Source organism: Centroberyx gerrardi, chromosome 2, assembly GCF_048128805.1.
Source record: "Centroberyx gerrardi isolate f3 chromosome 2, fCenGer3.hap1.cur.20231027, whole genome shotgun sequence".
Classification (NCBI taxonomy): domain Eukaryota; kingdom Metazoa; phylum Chordata; class Actinopteri; order Beryciformes; family Berycidae; genus Centroberyx; species Centroberyx gerrardi.
Window position 1 is genome coordinate 28,155,830 of NC_135998.1, and position 24,182 is coordinate 28,180,011.

Consider the following 24,182-nt stretch of genomic DNA (forward strand, 5'->3'; position numbering starts at 1 on the left):
GCAAGCTGCAAGGGAGAGAGGTGGGGATGATGCAATAGAAATAAAAGAGAGTTGGCTCCAATAACCTTGTCAATGATCCTCTCTTTGTTTGAATTCCTTTTCTGCCTTCCATTAGTCCACAGACCAGAGTTTCAAATTTCACTAATGGGGTCATATGGGGTAGCCAAGTTTATTGACAAATTCTATAAAGGTCCATTTTTATGACTATTTCAATGTGATAGTAGTTGATGCACAGAAGACGTTATCGCTGAATTAATGGAATGACCTGTCACTGACCTATGTCATGATCAATGCATGTGTGTCAACCTGATTACTAATAAATAATCCTGTATACCTAAATAATCTTGATGTTGTGCCAAATAATCTTGAAATAAAGCAGTGATAGGAAATAATTTGTGTTATTATATGAATGACAGCCTAATACCAAATATGGGGGTCAAAGTTCGTTGACCTATACATTTTCAGGTCTTGAATCAGAAAAGGCAATATTTGAAATTTATATGAAATAAAATCATTCACCTCGTAACGAAAGGCATCTAATGGATTAAAAGATAATACCAGTGGGTTTTTTTTTAAACTTGTGCCAATGCTCTCTTCTTCACATTCTTCCTGCTGGTTTCTGCACACAGCCAGCATAGTTGGAGATATCAACACTTGTTTTCCTCCCTTCAGAAGAAGCCATTTGCTGCCATTCACTCTTGTACAGTATGAAAAACAACTTCCACAGAGCGAGATAATCCATCACAGTAAGCTTTGATTTGGTTTTGTCAAACTTTCTGTTTTATCGCCATTTCATTGTGCTGAGTTGAGTGTTTTCATATCGGTGCGTGTGCTACGTTACGCTCTGCTTCCTGTCAATCACCTGACACCCAGATGTGGAAGTCTCCACCAGGAAATAATCCTTCAAAAACATGTTGCCTTACAAAATTTGTCACATCCCTGTCTTCTTGTTTAGGTTGTCTTTGTTAGCTGGGATAGCAGTAAATTTCAAGCTAGGTTTGACGCCATAAAGTTTGTATTTTAAGAAATGATGAAAAATGAGTAAACGTTAAAAATCGAATTACAAACAGCATGCTTTGCAAAATGACTGAGGGAAGTATAAACTACACGAAGACAGCAGTAAATGAGAGATAACTCAAAATGACACAGGTATTGTCCTTTTAAAAGTGTGTATATAAAGTATTAGCCAAGGTGAAGTGGTAGCCAGTATGCTTGCTATATTTAGAGCGTACAGAATGTCCATTATATAATGGCCATCCTGACTGACCCCAGATTCTGTCTGGCCCGTGGAGTTCAGAAGGAGGGATCCACACACACCCAGCCTTCCACACAGGAATGGCGATCCAGCTGACACGGAGACAGGTGGATCTCCTGAACACTGTTTTCTTCAGCTCTGTACGCAGCCCTAGAAACATACCACTGACTCCCACCCCCTCAGGACTGCTATGGGAACATGAGTTCATGGACCGCCAAAGACAGCAAAGGGCACTCCCCAGATGGAATTTTAAAAACAAAACAATTATTGGCCTCACAACATTTTTATAAATGTTAATGTTTGATGAATTTGTAATTAACAAAATATATTCATCATAAATGTTGAAATGACATTTTTCAAAATTTTTGCGAAATGTTCTCTGAGCTGCAAAATGACGGGTCAACCCTGTATTTCCAAGCTGGTGAATAAACATTCCAGCAGCATCGCTGTGTCTTCTCCCTGCCCTTGGTTGTCATGACAGTTAACAAGGCTCGTTGAGCTCAAGGACAACAAGACATGCCAAGAGCGCTAAAATCAGTGGGACACATTTAAGGTTGAGACTTTTACAGGGGTCAAAACAATAGTTGATTAAAAGAAAGAAAGAAAGTCATCCATTGTGAATCAGGTCCAATGTAGGTAAACCCTCGGGCTAGAACTGCTGTGTCAGCATACTAGTCTTGATATAGTGTTGGGAGAACAGAAATCAGTACAATACAAGGTTGCAATACATTTTTTTCTGCCAAAATATTTTGTTGATACATTAATTCCACTTGGACAACCTATGCAGCCCTGTATAAATCTTGCATGAATTCCCATCACTTCAGGCAGGCAAAAAAAAAGAAGTTTAATGTCAAAGAATCCAACTAACAACCAAAGTAATTAGTAATTGAATACAATAATTATGACTTGAGTCCATTGGCTTTAGGTTTACTGTTATTTTTATTCGCTTGAAATTGGGCTGCATGAATGTAGTGTTCCATGTTTTCTCTTTCTCTCCGTTTTCATTTCGCTCGTCAGCGGGCCCTTCGCACTATGGATTTATTTGGAATGGGATTAAGACACTTTGCATGTACACAATGGCGAGCCCTTTGATTGTACGACAATTCATTTTACACTGCCAAGCAATAGCGATCTGGATTTAAGGGCATGGTTAAGTGGTACTATTTGTACTATTGTTTGTACTGTTGAGATAACTACGTGGCTAGACGGCCATTCTGTGGTCACATGTGGCGCAAAGTTTAACCTTATGTTAGACAGCTATCTCTTTCTACTGAAACATGCAAAGCCACGCATTTCCCATTCAAATTCAGACAGTGTACGGACTCGCCTCCGTGCTCTCACACCGACAACTATTTCCTATAAGCTGTGCTAATGCTGCCTAATGTAACGCTGTCTGGCTTCACTTCGACTCCATCCCCCCCCCCCAGAACAAAGCTTGGCGTAGCAGACATTACTTATCAATTCTTTCAGATCTCTCAGTTGTTCGACTTAATCGCCCGAGAAAGAAGAGCCTAAAACACCAGCTCTTTCTAGGTTTGAAACAGAAGCATTAGCTACTCGCCCGGTACTGTAGCACAACAGTGTTTTGGGAGCGCAACAGAGAAATTTAAGCGCTCAATCAACTCGCCGTGACAAAGCAGACAACATATAGACATTAATGGAGGCCCGACCAATTATTATATCACAGGGATTAAGCTGGGGGAGAGTGCTTGCTGAGTACCTGGAATGTAAATGTCTCAGGAGCACATTGACTGGCCCTGGTAATGACTCTGTTCTGGAAGACTAGCTAATGAGACCTGAGAGCTGGACTAATGACCAGCAGCAACCAGGGGATCCTGTCTGGCTCAAAGAGAGAGTTAGGGAGATAAAGGAGGAGGGGAACTACGGATGAGGAGGAGAGACAGGAGAGCCAAGCAGTGCTTTGGTAACGGTTTTTGGTGCTTATGCAAGATGCAGCACTAAAACTGTTCTTACTGTAATTTATTGTGATAAATGCACTTAAATTAGATATTGGGAAACACTGTTGACACGAGGAGGTGGAAAAGGGTGGAAAGAGGGAAGACACAGATGGATGAAGATGACTTGAGGAAGAGTTGGAGAGAAAAATGGAACTGTTCATAACATTAGAATATCACCTGGGGAGGGCTGAAACATTGGATGGGTTGGTGTCATGGTGCACACACACACACACACACACACACACACACACACACACACACACACACAGACACGCACAGTAGGGGAAAGTAGGAGGAGATATTGAACATGACAGAGAGAGAAAGAGAAAGATAGAGAGCAAAAAGGAGGCACGCTGACAGAGAGAGAGACAGAGGAAGAGACGAAGACAAAAGGAAACGGAGGGAGGGAGAATTACCGCAGTCTAGTCTCATAGGGGGCTGGGACCTAAAACAGTAAGTAAACCTAGTCGAAGCCTGCGGGGCGGCTGTGGTCCCCTGGTGCACCGAGATGACTGGCTCGCTGCCTGTCTGCTCAGAATGGAAACACTCGGAGGAGCCACAGCAGAAGCGCTGCCACGGACTGGAGTGCAAGACGAAGCAGGAAACGCGACGCTGTACATTGAACCTGTGCCGCCGATGCTGAACGCTGAACGCAAACAAAGCCACCGCACCATCCTAGCACAGAGCAATGGCGTTCATCACCCAATGCATTTTTGTATACTCACACAAATAAAAGATTAACCAATCAGCAAACATATTCCTGGCGAAGGAGAAGACAACAGGGGCTTTCTGATGTCCCGGGGTTGACTTTAACAGTGTGAGGTAAAAATGTGGAGAAAGTTTTCGGTTTGTGATCCCTGGCGTGCGACCACACATCTCTGTGGTTATGGATGTTAGGGCTAGCAGCAGTGTTGGAGGTGATCCAGTGAGACCAGTAACAACAGAGCTACTACCTCACCTCTAACCCACAAGTGATCAATCTGGTAGATGTAAAACCTTATGAGCCTAACATTAACCGACTTCACTTGCCAGCTAAACTGAGAGCCACCAGCTAGACTGCAATTACATGAAACCACATTACACCGGTGCTGAATTAAGTTACAGTGTTCCCTCCTGCAGTTCAGGTCTTTTCTGCAGTTGGATATTAGGCCGAAGTATTTCTTCAAACTATGGTTTGTTTGGAGCAGTGAGACAAGGTTGTCCAATCAGTAGTCATGTCTCAGTGATCTGGGCCTGCTCCTGATTAAAAGCCTTTGGACAAAAATATGACTGTAGAAACAGCTTGATTTTTGCAAAAAATCTGCCTTTGTAGTAGGTGATGCACAATGAATGCCGTGAACAAAAAGTCGATAGGCAATTTTTTGTTCTGAGCTATAAGCCATGCCATAACATACACTGAGGATATACTGAGATTCTCCTTGTCCCTCTTACTCTCTCAAGTAGACTTTTACTGTTCCAAAAAAAGCATGCTGGTTTTATGTTCAATTAAAATCAACCCTTTATTATAAATTATGTGATTTATTTAACCTAACTTGCTGCACGCTGCCTTGTGTTGGGTTGTTTAGAAAGATCTACAAGGAATTGTTTCAGGTCATATCTAGGTAAATCATTACCTTTCGTATCAACAATGGACATGGTTGCCAATTCATGCTCAAGTCTTTTCACTTTTTTGCTGACACAGAGAAAGAACTGAAGAAGCCTTTCCAAGTAGATACTGCTCAATTTTGTGAATGAAAAAATCACAAGCATTTTATAGCAAGGAAATCACTGTTAGGATGTTGTTGAGTATGCCCCAAATAAAAGTGTTGTGCTTGAATTAGAATGAGTAAAAAGGCTGGACTTGATATATTACAGCTAGGTTAACTACAGCTAGGTTACAGCTTTGTCCTCAAAGGCCTAGTCTATGGATACCTTTCCAAAATGTGCAGAGACAAACTTTTATACCAACTATTATTAAAAAACCGATTATGCATGTAAGGGACAGTGGAGAGAAGGGACAAAAGGTATCTGGAAACCTTAAAGCCATGGTAGGAAAATTTGAGGGAAACCAGGAAGACTAAGGCACTTGTGTACTCTGTAACGTGTCTGTGTGAATGAGATTACACTCAAATAAAATATATTTCAATAATTCTTTTTTTTATTTTTGGATGAAGACCTCTGTCCTTTATCAGTGTCTGTGGGTGAGCAATCTATTTCCATCCTTAATAGGAATCCTGTTGATGAACATTTCATCACTGACGCATAAGAATACCATATTGACCACTCTGAGTGCAGTAGGTTTCAAAAAAACAAAAAAGGGTGGAAAAAAACTGTTGGAACTTACCAATCTTCTGGTTGAAAATTTTGTCAAATGTCAGCTCATCTCTCTCCTCGAGGTACTTCTGCATCACACTGCGAATACTGCGAACACAGGGCGGGGGTGGGGGACAGGAAAAGAGAAATTAAATATGATGTGCCATAATCAGTGGTTCGCTCTGTTAGACACAACAATAACAAGATCCCAGAGGTTTCAGTCCACTCCCCTTCCACCTCCGTCTGTGATCCCAGCCCAGGTTTGGGTCTCGCCCTGCCACCTGTCCCCTGACAAAGTCAAAGTGGAGGTAGGGGAAGGGAAGAGAGACACATGGGAGGCCGTGGGGGTGCCTGGAGAGATACATGCTACCCTGGGAAACGGTGTTAATGAGAGCAGGACTGGGGAGAATGAATCAATTAGCGCCCCCTCCATGGGCCCATTAACACTGCACCAGCGCCTTATGCACACACACACGAGAGGGGAAGAGTCCAGGTTGAGCCTGCACACATACAGTATAGTAAGCATGTGCAAGGAGCACCCTTGGCCTAAACTTGGATTTGGCTAGGTCATAATTTCTCCATTATTGACATTCTGATAATGTTAGTCTCTTTCCTGTTATGCTCACATGGCTGGGTACTGTTGTTCTCTGCTCCATCAGTAGTCAAACAACACAATCACAAACAGACTCTTTTTTTCCAGGACTCAGTGTCCTCTGTGCACCCGCTGCTACAGAATGTTCCAAATAAAAGCATCATTTAGCCTACATTTCCTTCTAAAACACACTGAAGTGTAATTCCAATCTGTAGAATGATTGTTTTCATTATTATAAAATATCCAAAGAACGACCTCCACTAAAACTGTACCTCAGTCCAAACCATGGCTGGGTGTGGAGCCAAAATGAAGATTACATTACAGAGTGATCACTGAGGACCCCTGCAGACCAATGTCCCCAGACAGTTATGTGGACGATTCCCTGGACCGGCGCAGGCAGATTTCATGGGAGAGTGGGAAGGAGGGATGATGAGTGGAGCAACATTTCAACTGCAGCCACAGGAACACGAACCTAGGAAGTAAACGCTTCCTCATTTAGAAGAGGCCCATTTGTGAGCCCCACTGAATCATTAACAGCTGACTCTCTAGAAGAAAGCTTGCCACGAAACGGGCCATATTAACACAATCTGTAATATTTACTGTGTAAATCCATCCCCAATCTAGCACCATGTCTGACCATATGAACATGGATCTGGTGGAACAATGGTTTCAAGTGTGTGTAGCTGGTAAAGCTACATGCAGGAGGATATCAAAATAAGGGGTTAACGTCATTCATTTCAGCAAAATAGTATAAGCTGTACAGCCAGGTGTGGGTGATGACATGGGAATTTGAACACTGGTGTAATCATAAATCCATACTATTGTTATGTTTTTGTTGCTGGGCCAGCAGGTGGTAGTAGCCCTAGTTGGCACCCAGACCAAGAGGTTGGTTTGTCCAAAAAATTGAAAAATGTTGACTTTCTTAAACCAGAATTCGCCGGACAGGACCCATGAGGCCTGTAGGCGTGACAAAAGGTGCTAATAAATTATAGCCAGTTCCACATTTAAGCTAGTAAACCTTGGTTCTGAGCTTGCGCTGAAAGAGAACTGCATACACCGTAGTAGAGTGGTAGCTAGCATTTTTTGCCAGTTAGCATTTGGCTAGCGTTCCCACCACACTCAAGGATTTGCTGATTCCACTAACTACTCTGCTCCAATATGAATTTTAGCTTTCTCCAAAACTGATACCACAGATTTGATCCCAAGTTTAAAAATTAAATGGACAAGCTGTAGCAGCAGGGCAGTGTAGCGAGTAGAGAGACTTTCTGAAGTGTCCTCGAGCAAGACACTGAATTCCGTACTGTAGCCATTATTAACGCCTGTGTTCATGCTTTCTGTGTAGTTAGACGCGCACAAGGTCCATATGAACACAGACATGACATTTATCATGGCACGCACACTCCTTTTGGTCCGAATTACATTATTTTGACTGCGCGCACTCCGGTGTATCCTTTTCCGCGTGAAGTATGAACCAGCCGTGAGACCAACCTGTGGAGGAGGGCGACCTCCTCCTCCTTGTGCTTTTTTACTTACACTGTGTAGTCTCATTTGTCCATTTATATTCTCTCACTTTGTAAAGCACTTTGTAAGTGCTATATAAATAAAGTTATCAACTATTAAACTGCAATTGATTATAGGCTGCCATTTGGCTATCGGCATTAATAGTCACTCAACTGTAGTTACTTTTTGGCTATGATGTTTTGAATAAATGCACTTACTGTAAGTCGCTTTGGACAAAGGCGTCTGCTAAATGATGTGATGTAATATAATGTACTGTAATGTAATAAATGGGATTTCAGAAGGTTCCTGTTTGCAACTGGAGTGCCTGTATTCTAGCATTCTTAGTTGCATTTGTAAATCAGCACCAACAGCACTAGCCAAACGTCAATATTTTTTTCATGGCTGAGAAAAGGGCTTACGGTGCTACGAAATATTGAATAAAGGCATGCCAAAACATTTTTTGTCTATTAAGCCATTGATTACCAGGTAGTCTCACTGATATTGAGAACTTCTTTCAATAGAGATCTGGCCTAGAATGCAGCCAAACCATATCAAACAATGTACAAAACAATGTATTAATCAAATTCACACTGAAGAGCAAATAGAATCGTGGCTGGCTGAATGGGGTCTGTAAAGGTCTGTCAATTATGTACAGATTCAGGTCAACTAGCCAGGACTCTGACTGGGTGTGCTTGATGCTCTCTGGGCCCCGATCTGTTTTTGTCTTTTTTCAAATTTGGTGAGTCAGGGTAGGAAGCTCAAAGGTCCTACGGGTTCACATGACAATATGAGCAAGTGATAAACCAAACTGAGACACTCAATGATGTTGGCTTTATGTAACAAACTTATCAGTTTTTCAATTAGTGAAAAACCTCAAGCGCCTAAAGCTCATGCCCTCAGTGCCCTTTACCCTATTGCTTCAGGTGCTGCTAATGTTAGCCAACAATGTTGCTAAGTTTAGCTTAATCCCAGTCACTTTTTTCAGCACTCTGTTTTCACATTTTGTTAGCACTGTGTTGTATGAGAAATAGTTTTCCACTCTTTCGCCACCATTATAATTCGAGCCAAAGGTTACCACAGCCTCTTCCTCCTCTACCAACACTAGTCCAGCCTCCTCTCCTCTCTCCTAAGTGAACCTTTTTACCCCTGGCAGCTATTGCTGTGATGACACAGCAGCACCCTGGTGGTGGGAGACCCTTCCAATTTTATTTGACCTAATTATATGTCGCTCCAATCGTCCTTAACTACATGTCAGTGCATGTCTAAACACTTACATTTTATGATTGCCATATTAACTAAATTGCTACAAAGAGATGGTAATAGCTACGTAAATAAACATTTTCGAAGGAAATATTTTGACATGTATTCATTTGCTTGTTCTTTGCATGCAAAACACTGATTTTTTTCCACTGAAGAGCTGAAATGATTTTACACAAATTCGTGACAATGTCGACAACAAAGAATTATTGAGTATTTCAGCCTACTTGCTTTCATTTTTCATCTGTATTCTGAAAACGACCGATGCACACAGCGGTTCTGAGGATGACGAACCCTCAAGCAAGCCTTTCAAAACAAAGCCTTGAGCACAGCAACAGTATAAGTACATCTGACAAGAAAACTTCCCAGCACAGCTAGCTACTTTTGGTGTTTGAGCAAAAGACTATTATTTTACACTGCAGAGTTCTCAAGAAGAACTAGCACAGTGCTATCTTTGGCTAATGTTGGCTGAGATGCAGTAATAGTAGCAATAACGTTAGTTTCAGTTTTTATAGCACTGTTTAGATTTTTTGTTTTAAATTAATTGAGAGAATAATTGTCAGCTTATTCAATTAGCAAAATAATCATTAGTTGCCCTAATCCACTGTCTCAACAGAAACTTTTCACTGAAATGGACTTACCTCATAACTCCTAATACCTCCAACATGCATTTAAAACACCAGTTATCTTTGTGACAATAACGCCTTTGCTCTTGTGGTGAAGAAGCAATTATGATTGAAACAGAATTCAATGCCCAAAATGCTGATATGAAGGCAGTTTTCCCATTTCAGTTTTCCCCATTGTGCCAGTAGAGGATGATTCAGGAGCAACCTTAACTGCCAATAACCAATAACTTGCAATCCGCTTTCTCTGCATTGTCGGCAGCAAAAGCACACACACAAACTACTAATTACTAAAATACTGGCAAATAGTGCAGTAGACAGCAGGCGCTATGGAAGGTGACAGCCAACCATGATGAGATGACAATAAAACTATGACACCTTTACAATTGGTCAAGGTGGCCTGGTCATGACTGAGGGGTGGTGGTGTGAACAGTGTGGAAGCCCTGCCTTCTCAGACTCCCCCAAGTTTTCTGCAATTTGGTGAACAGCCCTTCAGGAAATCCACTTTAGTCCTAAATATCAGTGTGGAATTAGAGACAGCAGCGCACTTTGAACTATTGATTTGCACAGTATCTCTGAGACTACACACACAAACAACCTCCCTCCTCCTTATGCCTCTCTTTTTACTTCCATCTCCTCCTCCTTGGACAATTCTCAGTGTCTCGTTTCTTATGTGGATTTCTCTATAACAGTGGGTCATCCAGTCCCCCTCCCCCACGCCTCTCATCTCGACTGCTTCCAGTGTTGCTGTCAAAATCTCACCTCTCTGCCAGCGGGCAAAGCCTTGGCCCGATGAGAATGTAGCAGCACCACGCTATCTCCAAAGTCCCACATTTAACTGCCCCCCACAAACACGTAGCCGAGAGCTCTGCGCATGCCTTTGCACACAATCATTAGGGTCTTTATCGGGTTCTTTCACTATTTTCAGGTATTTAGAAGATACCGTCCATGCACTCCTCTTTCATTTTACTCCCTCTTGTCCGTCTTGTGCAAGTCACGTTATTCTCATGGCTACTTCCAGGAGGTCACAAATGTTCCTGATCTTCATCTTTTACAATCCATACCAAATGAAAATAAACCATTTCTTGAACCATGGCAAGATCAAAAAGGTCAAGTGTAATAACCGTTTGTGGGATAAGGTTGAACAGAAAAAGGGGCGTAATGGGACTATTTCAGCCATTAATGTTGGACACTATTATGGCAGGAATACTGACACAGCTAACTTGCATTTAGTAAATTTTCTTTATTGCTTTTTATTACTGATTTACTCACTCTGCAGCAGTCTAGTAATGCCTTACACGTCTATTAGCGGAGGCTTGGATGAGCTCAACCGTCCCTGCCAAGACAAGGGTTTTATCATAATGCTTTTATCTCTGCTGCTACTGCAATGTAATCTAATGGGTAATAGGCAATCAAATTCATATCTAACATAAGCTCACTTAATAAACAATGTTCACAAAGGCACTAGGCTACATTATGCTTATTCATTTGCTCACAGACACACACACCTCTGCCTAATGTGGCTGAAAACCTTGGATTAACCTTTAACATACATGTTTTGCAACCTTGTTTCTTGACTGAACATCTACTGCAGCAGCAGTGAAGCCGTTTAACATGGCTTTCAGTTTCATTGTCAAAGAGGTTGTAGTTGTGAACATTCGAGAGAAAACCCTTTCATTATCCACTGACAAATACAAAACAAGTTCTCATGAATAATTAACTACATGCACTTCCCCATAACAGCTGTTTTTAAATAGGTATTGTTAGAAACCAGGCTATAACCTACAAAGAAGCTTATTGCCTTAAAACATAGTGAAAACTTTATGTCTTCGGCTGCCTGCAAGTAATTACAATCAATAATTATATGAAAATGGAATCACCATTATATTTTTCAGTGTACTCTGTAATATGAATTACCTACAAGTCAAGTTTTTCTCACACAAGCTTTGAACGCAGCCGCTAGAGGCCAACATGCTGTTCAGGTGAGGAACAAACAGCAGGATACAGAACAGAACAGTAGTCTACTTAGTGGTTACAGTGGTAGCCCAGTCATGTAGGTTTGCTAACTGCTTGTTGAAGGCACCACATAAGAATCATTTTCTCCAGTTGTAGAAACAATAAATCTTTTGATACAATTGCTAGTGCAAGTGCTTATTCATTTACATCAATTAATGGAGTTAATTGAGATGGCAATTTGAAATTAGCGAAGTTAGCAGAGGACTAACCCTCTGCTAGTCCTCTTTGCTACTAGCTACCACCCAGCTAGCTAAATAGATTCAGCTAACCTATCATGGCCAAATAGAATACTGCTCATAACACTATCATTTTTGCTTGTGTATGACAAAACATTTTAACCAGTGAGAGCTCAGTTAACATGCTAATCTTGCCAGAATGTAAAAAACAGCATAGTTATTAAAATTACAAGCCATGATTAAACCTAATTCAACATTTCATGTGTACGTTCTGAACCAAGTGCAGGGGTTTTTGGGGGTGGGTAACATCAACCTTTCAACACCAGCAAGTCAGTTATCGATTCCAGTCATTGAGTTCTTTTAGTAAATGGAACAAAATCTTCAATCCACTATCTAATTGTTTTACTGACAGTTCTTCCCTCAACTGCTGTGTGTGGGCAACTGTGAGGCTAGCGAATAAGATTGTGTGTTCGGAAGAAATTGCTTTAAAACTGAAGTGCGTTGCAGCAACAAAGCACAGCAAATGTTAGAAAGAAGTGATCGAGTGTGTGGCTGAACTTTTATAAAAGGGGGACAAACCAGACTAGGCAAACGTGAGTAAGAATACATCAAAAGTATGGCTACACTGTAAAAAAGAAAATCCTCCTATACTGCTATGTGGTTCAGCGTGGTAGAAGGCAACTGCCATGCAGAACTGAACACAAACCCCAAATCTCACTACGTCACATCACAACCTCACTGTCAGTCACACAGACAGTATACAATGATGTGTGTACATGTAATCCTGCCCCAACACAGCAAATAACTCAACTTTTTACGGACTTTGAGTGACATGGTGCTGTTAAGCTTTGTAGTGGGTGGGGGATTTATATAGTTAAAGTTTATTCAACCAGGGTGCAATGGTCTAGGCCTCATGAAAAAGCAAATAGGCTATGCTCGGGCTGGCAGATAATTTGTTTTGAAGCAGCTGACTGCGATGCCATTTTAGTGTATTTCTATTTTAGATGCGTCATTTAAACAATTTGATATTGGCCATTTAACCATCAGTGAAATTAGTGTAAGCTCCCATCGCTAGACAAGATAAATGGTTCTGAAAAATCCCTGGTATAGAACATTTCTCAAATGAAGGTACTGCATTACTGTATCAATGCACTGTGGAACACTGCGCTGACAGCACTACATTTATATATAAACATGCAATACACATCAAGGGTTTATTTCTGTATAGCTGGCTGACTCAACGCGATAGCCAGCAAACAACACTCTATAATAGTATCAAATAGGTCTGAAGAGTTGGCCAAGAGCATCTTAAGTTCCTCTTTTCTGACATCCCTCAATTTATTTGGTTTGGCAAACAAGGAGGTGATATAAAGAACCGTATCAACACTTTTTAAAGTTGCACTGATGATATATTTTGGGACAGGCATTTGAAGTAGGCTGTAGTCTGTATTTCACAACTAGCCTACAGACTGGTTTCGAGGGTTTGATCTATGCCACTGCACCGATGACACAGTTCTAAAAAAAATTACCACTAGAATTTGGTAAATGCACCCAGTTGGCCTCCTTCATAATCATAGGTGATGGAAACTTCATGGCAGTTTGCACTGAACATCGCCAGACTCATTGTGTAATTTTCTCTCCTGTTTGAAGGTGGCATACTAGCCCCTTTACTATGCTCCCGCATTTTGCGACTATATATCAGTGCTACTTTTTTCTCCTCTGGAAAAATCCAGCCAGGTCTCTCAATCCTTGATTCATCGTTTTTCCAAAGAAACAATGCTAAAGCAATTTTTCTTTAGTAAAGCCCGGACAAAATGCAGACCATTTCTGATTTAAACGAGTTTATATTTAAATGGCTGAGCTCTCTCTTCCCTGCTCTCTCTCTTCCACTCACGCAACACACTCTCTATCCATCGAAACACAGGTGGGTTTTGGCTAATCAAGATCTTCAACAACTGTTTAAGGAATCCAGTTGAAATATACATGCATGCTGGTATTTACTAGCCACGCAAGCCAGGTGAGTCTTAGGCACAGCGCACTGCTTGCAAACGCTGTTGTCAAAGAAATCACAAGGTTAGCTGGTAAACAATGTTGTGTAGCTCAGGACACGGGAGCAAAATTTGCCATTTGTAAGCAACGTATCAAATCTGGTAGGAATAAAAGCGAAAACATCTCCAACAAAAGCCTTCAGCGCAGTTATTTGTTTTTTAATGCATTTATGCCCTCAAATTCTGGAGTAATAGAAGAAAAGGCTGGGCGATATGGTTGAAATCAATATCACAATAATCATAAGGATGTAAAACCACATGTTAAATGATCAAACTGATGTTCATCGCACTGAACTGCATGGCAATATTCCTTAAAATGTTTCATACCTATTTTTGTCAGTTTCTAAAATTTGCTTGTTATAAATTTAGACAGAATTGTGTATCACGATATCACAATATCATCACAATATGATTCCACTGAAAGAAAATAAGCGATAATATTGACTTACTGCCCAGCCCTAGATAGAGGATACAGTTTCTGCCTTACTCCACCACTGCCATTGTTGTTTAAGTTTCCGCTGTGTTGTGTCTCACTTGCGTCACTTGTGTGACTGGACTGTCCAACCTCATTCCTAGCCTCCTATCAGGGAGGGAGGCCTTGTGTCCTACAAGTAGGGCTGGGCGATATGTTGTATAATATCGATATTGTGATATGAGACTGGATATCGCCCGTAGGCTTGAGTATCGTTAGGATATTACCGATTCCAGTGCCATTTTCTGCTTAATGACCGATAAGAGGAATCGTTTGTGCGGTTGCTTATCGATTCCGGCAAATTAGGCAGTTTGGAACCAGGACTAAATTGGAACTGGTTCTCGATACCCGACCCTAATCCTCTGGGATTTTGATTATCGTAATATTGTGGAATAACTTCAAAGTTACTTCTTCCTGGTCTTAAGAGTAAAGTGATACAATTTTCTGAACTTATGAGCCTGTTCTGGCTGAGCAAAATGAACAATGATTGGCTTTACCTCCTCACCCGCATTAGGCTACTTATTACTGATTAGACATTACTGATTACTAATTACTTACTTACTCATTTCTAATTTTCAATATTTTCTTGTGTGTAAATATCTTATGAAAGCACGAATACACACATTATTGATATCGAGGTATTCGGTCTAAAATACTGTAATATTTAATTATGTCAATATCGTCCAGCCCTACTTGCAAGTGTGATCAACTTGCGAGACTCATCTGGCTGCGAGGCTATGTATTTACTCAAAAAATAAGAAAACTGGAATTTAGTTTAACAGGTGTATTCAGTGTATTCTACGAAGTGTATTCTATGAAAGCACAATATCACTGAATCCAATCGGTTTCACTTTTGCTCAAAAGAAGTTTGCATTGGAACAATGCCTGTTAGGTGTGTGGCCCACTTACAATACATTTTCAGGAGCAAACTCTCACAGGTAAACAGCCATCAATTTCAGCAATGACTTGCTCTGGAAAGGGGTTAAAAACCACCATAACCAGCTAGTCGAGATGTAGGCAGTTTGCTAATGATTTTCTAGAGAAACATTAGGCCATTTCCTGAAAGAAAGGTAGCTGCAAAGGTTTTTATCTTTAATAACCTATCATTTCATTTTGAACTCAAGTATTTCTTAATCAGTGTCTCTTTCAGTGCATGACCAGACCAAACTGAACTTTTGTTTAGAAAATACAAACTATTATGCTATGCTCCAAGCTAAGTCTCATTTCAAAAATTGTTTGTGAGCTACATCTATTTAACTGGAGCAGTAAACACTCCTGACTTATGACCAACCATTATCTAGTGAGATTTTGTTATAGAGGCTTTGCAATTGCGTCACAAATCTCCTAGAGACAACGGCTGGCACCATCAGGGAGGTCCTTGAAAAACTGTCTGTGCGCAAATAATATCTAAATAAAAAAGTAACCAGGCTAGAAAAAGAGAGGCATGAACAAGCACAGATCCTGTACAAGCCCACGGCGCACGAGCCAATTCATAGAATACACTTGCAGGAAATAGTATGTGATAGTTAAGACGCCTCTAGAGGCAATTTCACAAAGTGTTGATGACTGACAGACTGACAAACTGACTGACTGACTCCCTGTCTGACCTGATTACGCCTCCTGATGCCCCCGGCTGCACCGTGGGAAGAAATGTATGTGGGTATGGATCCATACAATATTACACTGAAAAGTGAATGATAAAGTAGATTTGTTTCCATTTAAGTTAGACTAACACAGTAAACTGTCTTGTGTTTAGCCCTAGTCTCTACTCCAAAGCACTCCAAACTGTAGCTTGAGAAGAGCCAGCTCAGTTAACTAAACAGTTGTTTTTTGGCTTTGCTGGCTTGCTAACTATTCTGCAAGCTATTCTGGCAACACAACTAAGTACTATTTACATCCAACTACTGGCCACTACTAGCTTCCAACCACATAACATTAGCTGCTGGGCAGATTAGATGTATTGACAACAAGAAAGTGATGGCAAACAAACCAGATATTATGGTTAGCTAGCTAACTAACTAGCTGACATTATCTAAACACAAAGTCAATTAGATGTATCAGTGATAAAAAATAATGTCTTCCCAATCAGCACCATGAAATTAACCACGTCTATTCAATACTGTTGAAACAAGTGAATGGTTGGTAGTTTAGAAATGCGATCAGCTGTTCTCAGCTGTTGTTGTCAAGACTTTGGGCTGGGCATGAGAGGTGAAACTGTTTTTTGTGAGCCTGTCATGGGGGGCAGGGGAAGTCTGTTTTAGTTTTAGTTTCAGATTTGGATGGATGAATGGGTGGATGTAGCGAAAGAGAGTTCAATTGATGATTTTGGATCATTCTAAACTAATATTTAAAGGAGAAACTGAACTGGGATAGCTCTATAGCCTACTTCATTACCTATTGTAGAATATTCTTTAATTCGTTAATTTCAGTTGGAAAAAAAATATCAACAGGCAACATATGCATTACTGTGTGTGAAGCAGTATCTGGGTCATTGATTTCTGTTGACCCCCCTCAGACAAGACACTGACTCAATAGAAAAATAGTACGGGGCAAATTTGACCTCCTCCAAAATCATTCTTGGTTCAAACCCTGAGTTCAAATCATATGACTGGTCCAACCCATATGAATCTCATCTTCCCTAAAAATCACCAGGCAGGCCTGTAACTTACGGTAAACTAAGCAAAGTGTGAAAGTCCCCATAATAATAAGTTTCATGAAGAATAAGTTTCGGTTTAGTGAGGAATTATATCAAGTATGAGGAGCCTATTGCAAACATGAACAGAAACTCTAACATCTAAATCTGACATGGGTGGGCATAAACAAAGGTGCTGACTATCAGCCACGATCTTCTGCTCTGAAGAGAGCTGTTGTTCCCAGGGGTGGTTATCATTGCGCTAACCAAATAGCATAGTGAATTTAGACAAAACCTTGTACAAAAAGCAACAACAGCATCTCCATAACCAAATTTTAACCACATCCTCTTTCAGTCAAGTTGCACACTACATGCCCACAGCCAACGCAATTCAAACCCCAGGACAAAGCCATGTAGGAGTGGTGTGAACGGATCTGGAGCTGTGTGTGGATGTTGGGGAAAAGTGTATTTTGAAAGGCAAACTCAGGGGTTTAGCTGTAGCCTTATGTTAGAGTGAAGGGCTATTTCACTGGTTGCACAACAACATTGATGAACAGAGGCTAGAATCAAGAGCAGCAGTTCACTGGCTAAATAATAGCATATATTGATAGGGCAGCTGCATCAAAAGGCTTGTATAGCACCATGGATGATAAACCTAACCTCTAAGGCCTCAATAAATGTGTAGCATATTCTATATAAAACAGACATTTATAGGCAAATGTCAATCAAGTCTGTGATCAAAGCATGTCTGTTCAGAGCATTTGGAAATACAGGTAGCAGAAAGAGGTCATGGCAACATCATCACAACCAGGTATTATCTCATCTGAAAACGAGACCATATCATGAGAAATATACTGCACGCAGCTGCATCACAACCCGTCACTGTACTATAACGCTGGGGTAAGCTACATGAGGTTTGCTACTCAATAGTTGTGGATGAAATGCTAACGAATGCCCAAACAAGCCAGCGTACGATTGTTTCGACGGGTCACGATGTTATCATGAAGCCATTGAGCTGCTGCATGTTCGCAGACAGCTCAATTGACAAATGCTCTATTGTCATATTTCACTTTGCATCTACAGTAAGTCGCAGGTTTGAGGGGAAGCACGCCTCCCATCTCCCTATATGGCTACATGGCATGCACAAATATTCATCACTTTGACTGGCAAACAAACACGGCCTTACCACAACAGCACAACATAAAGCTCTTTGTAAATCTGGTTACCTGGGCTCGGGGAGGATGATTTTCTTACTCGCCCGGGCCGCTGGAGTAGATTTGCTCTTCTCCATCGCCATCAAATAACTGACATCGGCGAGCACTGCTTCGAGGTCCGCCATCTTCAGCCCTGGGACGACCAAATCAATAAAATATCTGACTGGGAATGTTTTTAGGGGATAAAAAAACAATGTCCACCAGATATGACCACCATCAAGGGCCAAGGTGCATGACAGGGCCAGCTGAGCGGATGGCAGGGCTGACCATCGACTGGAATGGTGTCGTTTTCTCAGGCTGTAGTCGCTTCAGTTCGTCTCAAACAACAATCATTGTGACAGAAAAAGGGAAATTCAGGAGGGAAGACATTGGGTGGCAGATTACTGGAGAAATCTATATCACCAGGGGTGCTAGATCACAGTCCTTATCATCTCATTTCGTGCAACAACAAAAAAATGCAGGTATCTTAGATGCGTACGAACGAAAAGAGTGGCAAATATTGCAAGGAACGACTGATGAGATCTTGTTTTGAGGTCAGTGCTCCCTCGCACTCTGCTTTATAGTAATGTGATATGTCTCCCAGAGATAGGTAGATGCACTAAATGCTGGATCTGAAGAGAGGACCGCTGTCAAATCCTACAGGTCTCTGGCGACTTTCGTAGTCTTCTTGTTGGAATTATGTCCAAATGACCGACTTGTCTCCAGTGCGGCATGTGTTTCAAGATTTCACTTCAAAAATCCAAAGACGGGTTGACAGAAATGTCTTGGTTTTAGTGGAATGGCAGTCAGTGCCTGCAGTCAAAAGGTGACTGGCTCAAACCGTCTACGCCTCAACAACAGAAAACCAACTCTATTGTAATAAAACAGGGACACGTGTATAACGTCAGTAAAAAGAAAACCAGCTAAGCAGAGGTTATATTATCGTGATATGCATTCCATAAAATCCACACACTGCTGTTGTTTATGTTGCCGTCGTTGTTGGCTTCCTGTGTAAGCTGAAATGTTCCTTATCGACTCATCAATCACAAAAATGTCGCCCGAGAGATGCAGTTTAGCCAAGAAGCTTAGCACCATATCCAGTCCAAGCAGAAGGGCAATCAAGGAATCACAAGCCACATCCAAACGACTGAAATCTGACTTGTTTTAGCCTGCTGGCAATAACGATATTTGGTTCGTCTAGCTAGCTACCACGCTAGCTAGCAAAATGAAGTGGCTAGCCAGTAAGCTAACTAACGACTAGGGGTCCGAATGATCGGTCAATCCATAAATCTAGTTGGGATTATTTTTAACTCAGTAGCTACACTAAAATGTCCTTGTTGTGAGTAGCAAGTAGCGTTATTAGCTGGCAAACTAGCTGAGACTAACGCTGGCTCGATTTCAGACAGCTATTTACCTAACAACGTTAACCTTAAGCTAACGGCAGCGTGTTAACTGGCTACTCGTATTGGGGGGGGGGAAGAGATCTTGCAGGTTTTCCAGAAAACAGTCTTAGAAAGTCCAATGTCTTCAAAAATATCGACGCAATCGCAAAAGATAATCCATAGCTGCTTCGTTACCCCGAGCGTTGGGGGACCCTCCTCGCCTGGAGACCCAGCACAGAGCTACTGACTGTGGGTTGATGGTGACGCTGATGGTGGAGGAGGGGGAGGGAGCGATGGAAGATGGAAATCGGCTAGCCAACGGTAGTTAGCTTGTTAACCGATAACTTTTCCTCTTCGCCGCTGACTCTGACAGTTGATAAGACAACGGAGCGGACAACTATCTAGGTACAGTTAAATACCTAATACGACACACTGCTGATGTGTTACTCTCGTAAATCTGTCACACAGGTCGATATCTCAAATAAAACTATGAGACCATGGATGAGACCCGAGCAGCGCGTCGTTCTCTGCCTGCCCCGACCGACTCTAGCCTGGCTATCCAGGCTGGGGAGTCCACACTCGGCAGCTAGTTGGAGCTAAGTAGCTTCACCAAGTATCCGTCCGCTGCCTCTTCAGCAATTTGGCAACTGATAAGTCCGCTCCCTGCGATTAAGCTGTTCGTTTTCCACCTCCAATATGGCACATGTTTATTGAAGTCCCCTTCGATAGATTTTTACTCTATTTTTGCTAGCAGTGTTGCATTGCTTGCCTTGTGGTTCAACTTCCTCCCACTGCGGAGGAGTTGCTCGTAAAACACGGAACGGGATGTCGGCTGGAACCGAACCTCATAGTGCTGAGTGTTGGAGGCAGGTTTCCCGTATATTCTTCACATGACGTTACAAAAACATGTCTTAATCACAATTTTGCCTGCACCCGGTTTTGGCCAATTTGTTAATGATATAGGTTTGTAGGGACTAACGTCGTCCAACCCGCAGTAATTTCCCACAAGACTTAACACTGGGCAAACATGTTGGATGTATTTTAATGTAAACATCCCATTTCACTGAAAGCACTCCATAGGCCTGCATCCCGTTTCAGTTAAATCGCTGCCAGCAAATCGAATTGGCTTCAAATACTGGCCTACTCATCCTGTTAGTATAAATGACTCTTCACATTGAACCTGAATGGTGCTACAGCCGCGTCTGATAATTAATAATACAGCTAAAATAAATGAATTTCGATAGGCTGCCTCAGTGAGCTGGATCTATATATTTTCTTTTTTGGGTGGAAACGTAGTGCCGTTTCCTGGCCAGTAATGGTAATGCTGCTAGGGCATTGCTGCGGTCTATGGAAAAACTTTACATTTTGTGTTCATCTCAAATGTCAAAATGTATGTGCCATTTAAAAAATATGTATCAATAAATCATATTAGGTGTATAACATTATTCTTCAGGGCAACATGTGGGTTAGGCCTATTATAAAATGACTTGTGTCTCCTAGAATTAACCAGAACAACCACTGGAACAACGGTTTGTTGTAATATTATGGGTATAAACACAAGTAAACAACAGAGAGGGAATAATAATATTGGATACAAATAGATTATTCCTATGATGTCTGCATTTTAGAAATTAAGCATTTGTTTTCACTGACACCAGTTTTTTGATGATATGGGGCAACCCACCAATTCCTTTAAATGGATTCAAATCTATGTTTGAATCATATTATAATTTGTTGGAACATATTTTTTCCTTCAAAACTGGCTAATTCCAAGTGGATTAAACTACTGAGAACCTGCTCAGGACACATTTCTACTAATTCACCAAGCTTTAGCAGCCAGTAGTAGCTGAACTTTACTTTTTTGAACTCACAGCAATCTTCATATAACAAGGCATCTTTGGTAAGATTATGAGTATCATACTGGTGCAGAGACTACTGTTGATTAATACATTGTGACTAACGCTGTAGCTTACATAATAGATTATATTCTTAACATTGGCCTATACCATTTAATTCCTCTGTTATTATAAGAGTTCTGTCCCATGTGTAGCAAATACAGTCATGCATAAGATTGTGAACCCCTTGACTTTAAGCACATTCATTCATTTAAAGTGAAAAAAATCTATCTATTTATCTGCCTGTCTGTGTCTGTCTGTCTGTCTGTCGTGATTGTTCATCCCTTAGGATGAGAAAAGCAAATACATGGGTGGAAGTCAGTAAGGTTTAAGAAAGACAGTTTATTCAGCACTGGGCAGGGATCAAAGGTGAAGGGTCACATGGGAGTGAGGGTTTGGAGTAAGTTGTTACTGCTGAATACGGCGGATGGACTGGATCTGAGGGGTCTGGGAGTGGGAGCCAAACTCCCTGAAGTGCTTGTACTCCCCACAGTGACGATCACACTCCATGATATACTGGTATCCACGATAACCAGGGTACTGGTAGCACACGAATCTGTTGTGAAATCAGAGAGAGAGGGAAGTCATTGCAAAAGAGAATCGCAGGGATGCTCAGAAAATAGGAGAATAGGAAATAAAATGAGGAAGACCATTGTCCTTTGCAAACACTCACGCTCCAGACTGGACCCTGAGAGAGCCAACTTCGTTGTTGCACCAACCCATGGCCTGGAGGGAGGGATAATCGTCGCTAAGCTCACCCTTACGGCCCAGGAAGTTTTCACGCTCATAGATAGTCATACGACACTCTCTGTGGTTCTGGAGGGCGAAAACGAAACACAGGGGACATCAGCTATTTGGTTAGTCACTCAAATACAAGTCTATGGCTCTCAGTTTTAAAACAATATGCAAATAATAGGACTAATTTGATTAGAATTCCAAGTTCAACTTACAGCACAGGCAATAGGCCTGAAGGAGGTCATTCTCTCAATGTGATAGGCATTGCTACCGCCGAAAGCATCACACTGGGGATACTCTCCCCTCTCCAGGACAAACTGCTGTCCCTGGTAAGAGGCGTGCTCATAACCCACCCAGCTGGGGAAGAAGACGCAGAGTTAGTAATTGGTACTTTCTCATCACCTCTCTCTCTCTCTTTCTCTCTCTCTCCCAAAAGTCTGAGCAGCTACCAACAGGTGAATCATAACCTGGTGATATCTTGTCACCTTGGCCTAAGTCAAACTTCTTGAGATGGACACACAAGTACCCAAATGAACCCCACAAAACCTCACTGAATCTAGCTGCTGTGCTTGCATATATATACTCATATGACACTATTATGACACTCAAAGAGCAGTTTGTCTGACAGTGAGGGTTTTGCATGTTCTAGTCCTTGGAATTGACGTAAAGCCATCTCTTTCTGTGTGTATCTGTGTTTTACTCACGCTCCACTCTCCACCCTGAGGGAGCGCACGGTCTCGAAGCCGAACTCCATCACATTGCAGCACTCGGAGGTGAACTCATGGCGACGGCCCTGGAAGCACTCCTCGTCGAAGACAATGATCTGACGGGGAAACGGGGACACTTCAGTGCATCTGATGTACACACGCAACTCAAAGAGACATAGAGACAAACCCTCCATCTGATGTAAGAGATCAAATCAGCATCTTAGCCGTACAACATCAAATGGTGTTACCTGTGAAATGCACCCAAGTGGGAGTAGGTGTTTCATTCTAACCAACACCTTTTTAAGGAGCTATTTGTTTTTCAATTGGTTCCAAACAATACCTTCATACAGAGGGGAAAGGTACAATCCTATGGTGTTATGAAAATTTTGATATGTCTTAATTTGGTCTGGATTTATTCTGTTCACAGTATCTCCTCCACTAGGAAAGAAATAGTGTCTCTGTCTAGACTAGACACATAAAAGGAGCTGGTGATAATTTGTGTGCCTTTTCGGTCGGGACATTTAACTGGAGACTGCTGGTCGTATCTCAGGGAAACCTCTACCCTGAGGGGCCCTCTGGACAATAACATGCATCCACACACTCACCTTCCAGTGGCCGGAGAACTTGGTGCAGTGGTGAGTCATTTTGTCTGGAAGGAGAAGATACAGCTGTTAAAAAAGAGTTGGAGCAAAACATCTGCAGAGGTAACAGTGAAAAGAGGGCCTCTAATACTTTATGCACATTCTCAGTATTGGGAATAAATCACTGGTACACGCACACACACACACACACACACACACACCACTGTGCAGAGAGTTTAGCCAAACGTGCATTCATTTCTGACATGAAAAAGTTTAGCGTCAAAGTTTGCCAGCATCAACAACAGTGGCTATCAAACACATCCATGGACAGCTAATTGAAGCACATGCAAAATAGCTATGGAAAACTGCAGCAACACTGTGCTTGAAATCCCAGAGTAGCCCGGCAGTTTAGCACCCACTGTTCTAAACTATTCATCACAGCCCAACTACAGTATATACACCACTCTATGTACTGAAAGGCCTGAACCGCTACATAGCACATGAAATGGCCTATGAACCAGAGCGTATTTACGAAGGTTGAAAAGCGCTGGCTGTATAAAGGCCTGAATAGTAGAATCAGCCTGAATGCGTAATTGCTGGACTGGAAGCATCAGCATCTATTTATAGTTCCTACACAAAAATGAAGAGAGTCAAAGAAGCCAGGGGCTTCATCTAGGCTACTTTGCCTTTTTGTCTCTCCCCTTCAATCTCTTTATCTTATTTTCTGCCAATTTTTCCCCCCTGCTGCTACAGAGATTTTTTCCATCACCACAATTTATCTCACCCACTGGTTAAACTGATGGCCACTGGCCCTGGAGCCTGTGGATGGCTGCAGTGTTGTGGGGTTTGGGACAGAGTGTGTGAGTAT

The 24,182-nt window shown here is 41.7% G+C and overlaps 2 protein-coding genes across 2 annotated transcripts in view; both read right to left on the reverse strand.

Moving 5' to 3' along the window:
• The window catches only part of grk3 (G protein-coupled receptor kinase 3), a 41,114-nt gene extending 21,003 nt beyond the window's left edge, over positions 1-20,111 (reverse strand). Inside the window, exons 1-2 of the mRNA XM_071898574.2 lie at positions 18,048-20,111; positions 5,537-5,613 (exon numbers count right to left, since the gene is read on the reverse strand). Of these exons, the coding sequence (XP_071754675.1) occupies positions 5,537-5,613; positions 18,048-18,160 (190 nt within the window). The 5' untranslated portion in view covers positions 18,161-20,111. The remainder of the gene's footprint in view (positions 1-5,536; positions 5,614-18,047) is intronic.
• Positions 20,112-21,699: 1,588 nt separating this feature from the next.
• Positions 21,700-23,377, reverse strand: cryba4 (crystallin, beta A4). Its single transcript, XM_078286358.1, has 5 exons — positions 23,339-23,377; positions 22,731-22,849; positions 22,242-22,383; positions 21,965-22,107; positions 21,700-21,847 (listed from the first exon to the last, which is right to left on the reverse strand). Exons 1-5 carry the CDS (start codon positions 23,375-23,377, stop codon positions 21,700-21,702), a joined length of 591 nt encoding a protein of 196 aa, XP_078142484.1.
• Between the last annotated feature and the right edge of the window lie 805 nt (positions 23,378-24,182).

Excerpts from the sequence above, each read along its gene's own strand:
- cryba4 (XM_078286358.1), bottom strand. The coding sequence starts at position 23,377 with ATGACTCACCACTGCACCAAGTTCTCCGGCCACTGGAAG. Across the intron at positions 22,850-23,338 it reads AGTTCTCCGGCCACTGGAAG|ATCATTGTCTTCGACGAGGA; the intron begins GTGAGTGTGTGG and ends TTTCCCCGTCAG. Across the intron at positions 22,384-22,730 it reads CTCAGGGTGGAGAGTGGAGC|CTGGGTGGGTTATGAGCACG; the intron begins GTGAGTAAAACA and ends CTTCTTCCCCAG.